This window comes from Orycteropus afer, unplaced genomic scaffold (genome assembly GCF_000298275.1).
Source record: "Orycteropus afer afer isolate SDZICR_OR568_19922 unplaced genomic scaffold, OryAfe1.0 scaffold00021, whole genome shotgun sequence".
Lineage (NCBI taxonomy): Eukaryota > Metazoa > Chordata > Mammalia > Tubulidentata > Orycteropodidae > Orycteropus > Orycteropus afer.
This window is the reverse complement of record NW_006921608.1, coordinates 17578851-17580966: the sequence shown is the minus strand read 5'-3', so window position 1 is coordinate 17580966 and position 2116 is coordinate 17578851. Positions and strand designations below refer to the sequence as shown.

Sequence of the window (2116 nt, the reverse complement as noted above, 5' to 3'; positions counted from 1 at the left end):
GAGGAGTGGCTGGTGGGTTTGAACCGCCAGCCTTCTGGTTAGCAGTCAAGTACCTTAGGCACTATGCTACCAGAGCTCCCTAGAAAGGTAGATGGAATAAAAAGAGAGAAGAGTCTTCAGAGTGGTAATAGAGTCTCTTAGACTAAGCCTGATACTACTTTCTCTGGAGACAAAAACTGCAAACTTCCTGTTTAGTGGCTAGCATAGCTGGAGAGTTCCTGGAGGGCTGGATGTAGGCCCTGAGGGCAGAGAACCCTCTGGCTAGCCACATACTCGATCTGGGTGCAGAGCCAACCCAATGCCAGAAAGTTCCACTGAGCTTTCAAACTTCTGCACATGCCGCAGCCTCTACCTGGAATGCCCTTTTTGCCCCCAGCTCCCTTGCCTGGCCCTTCTCCACCTGGCTGATGCCTGCTGACAGCTCAGGACTCAGTTGACGGGTGCCCCCTCATGGGAGCCTTGCCCTGAACCCCCAGAAGTCAACAAGTAATGGAGTATCACGAATGGTGTCACCTCTGCTAGAGTAGCAGAGCATCGTGAACCATGGCCCCAGCTTTAGTCACGCTGTGTGGCTTCAGGGGCTCTGCTGTGAGCCACAGGGGCCTGATTCTAAAGGTGGCCTCCAGATCAAACAATAAGCCAGCGGTCACCGAGCCGACTTAGCTCCTGGCAACCCATGTGTGTCAGAAGAACTGTGCTCCAGAGGGTTTGCAACGGCCAATTTTCCAGAAGTAGACTGGCAGGCCTTTCTTCCAAGGTGCTTCTGGGTAGATTTGAACTCCCAGCCTCTCTGTTCCCAGCTGAGTGCTGTTTGTACCACCCAAGGACCCCAGATCCCGAGGACTCCAGATCAAACAGTAGAGAGCATGTACTATCTCCAGTTTATAAAGCCAAAAAACCTTTCCAATTTAGAAACTCTGGTGTGTACTGTGAGGAACCCTGGTGGCACAGTGATTAAAGCACTCAGCTGCAAACCAAAAGATCCCATGATTTGAACCCACCAGCCGCTCCATGGGAGAAAGATGTGGCAATCTGCTTCCATAAAGATTTACAGCCTTGGAAACCCTATGAGGCAGTTCTGTTCTGTCCTGTAGTGTCGCTATGAGTCCGAACCAGCTCAGCAACAGTGGGTTTGTTTTTTGGTTTGCTGTGTAGTGTAGCAGGTCAAGAGGTGGAAACCTCTGTAACGCATCTTTTGATGGCAGGGATGGGATGGACACTCATTGTGGTTTAAGTTTTAATCGTCCCTTGTTTGTGCTCTCCATTTCATCTCGTGCTCTCCCTTCTGGTCCACATGGCCATGACCACAGACTACCCCACTCCCCCGACACACTGGGTGGAGAGAAGCTTCAGGAACCATCCCAGCACTTCCTGGGGCTGCTAATGTCATATGCCCAAGGCACCGGTGGTAGTAGGTCGGTGCTGGCGTTTCTTTGTGCCCTGACTTTATTCATGAGGCCACTAGATGGAGCACAAGCATTGCTGGAGGAGCCTGCAGGGCTGGCAGGCTGTTGTCTGTCTGGACAGGGGAGCTGCTGCTCATGGGAGTGACCCCTGGGACCAAGCAGCCCCAGGTGACAGTGCGTTCTCGTTCCTTTGGCCAGGTTCTGAAGACAGCCCACCCAAGCATTCAGGCAACAATGAAAGCCATTCTTCCAGAAGAAGGAACCGACATTCCAAATCGAAAGTCACCAACGGCGTTGGAAAGAAATGAAAGACCTTGGTTAATCAGAGATGTTCCAGAGAGTGCCTAGAACTGAGAAGGAAACGGAACTTGCTTGGACCTCCCTGTCAGGAGGTCCAAACACACAGAGCAAACCGGAAGACGAGAGGGGACTTTTGGGGGGGTCATTATTTGAAAGTGTTAGGTCTTGTTTCCCACAGACCTGGCCACACTGGGCAGATCACAGCCCGGCGTCCTGTGCCAGTTTGGGGTCTCTTCCAGCTTCAGCACCTGGCATGCGGTCACCGGTAACAGTGGGGTGTGTTTGACGGGAAAGGTCGCTGTTCACTCACAGTTGCGCTTGGGTGTATTGCGGATGCGGTTTCAACGTCTTCATTCAGACAAGGCATCAACTGTACCGTTAATGGACTCACTACTGGTTTTTGTTTTTGT

The 2116-nt window shown here is 51.9% G+C and overlaps 1 protein-coding gene across 1 annotated transcript in view; it reads left to right on the top strand.

Annotated features, from left to right (window-relative positions):
* The window catches only part of PTDSS1 (phosphatidylserine synthase 1), a 75423-nt gene extending 73709 nt beyond the window's left edge, over window positions 1–1714 (top strand). Inside the window, exon 13 of the mRNA XM_007934851.2 lies at window positions 1605–1714. Within this exon, the coding sequence (XP_007933042.1) occupies window positions 1605–1714 (110 nt within the window). The remainder of the gene's footprint in view (window positions 1–1604) is intronic.
* The last annotated feature ends 402 nt before the right edge of the window (window positions 1715–2116 follow it).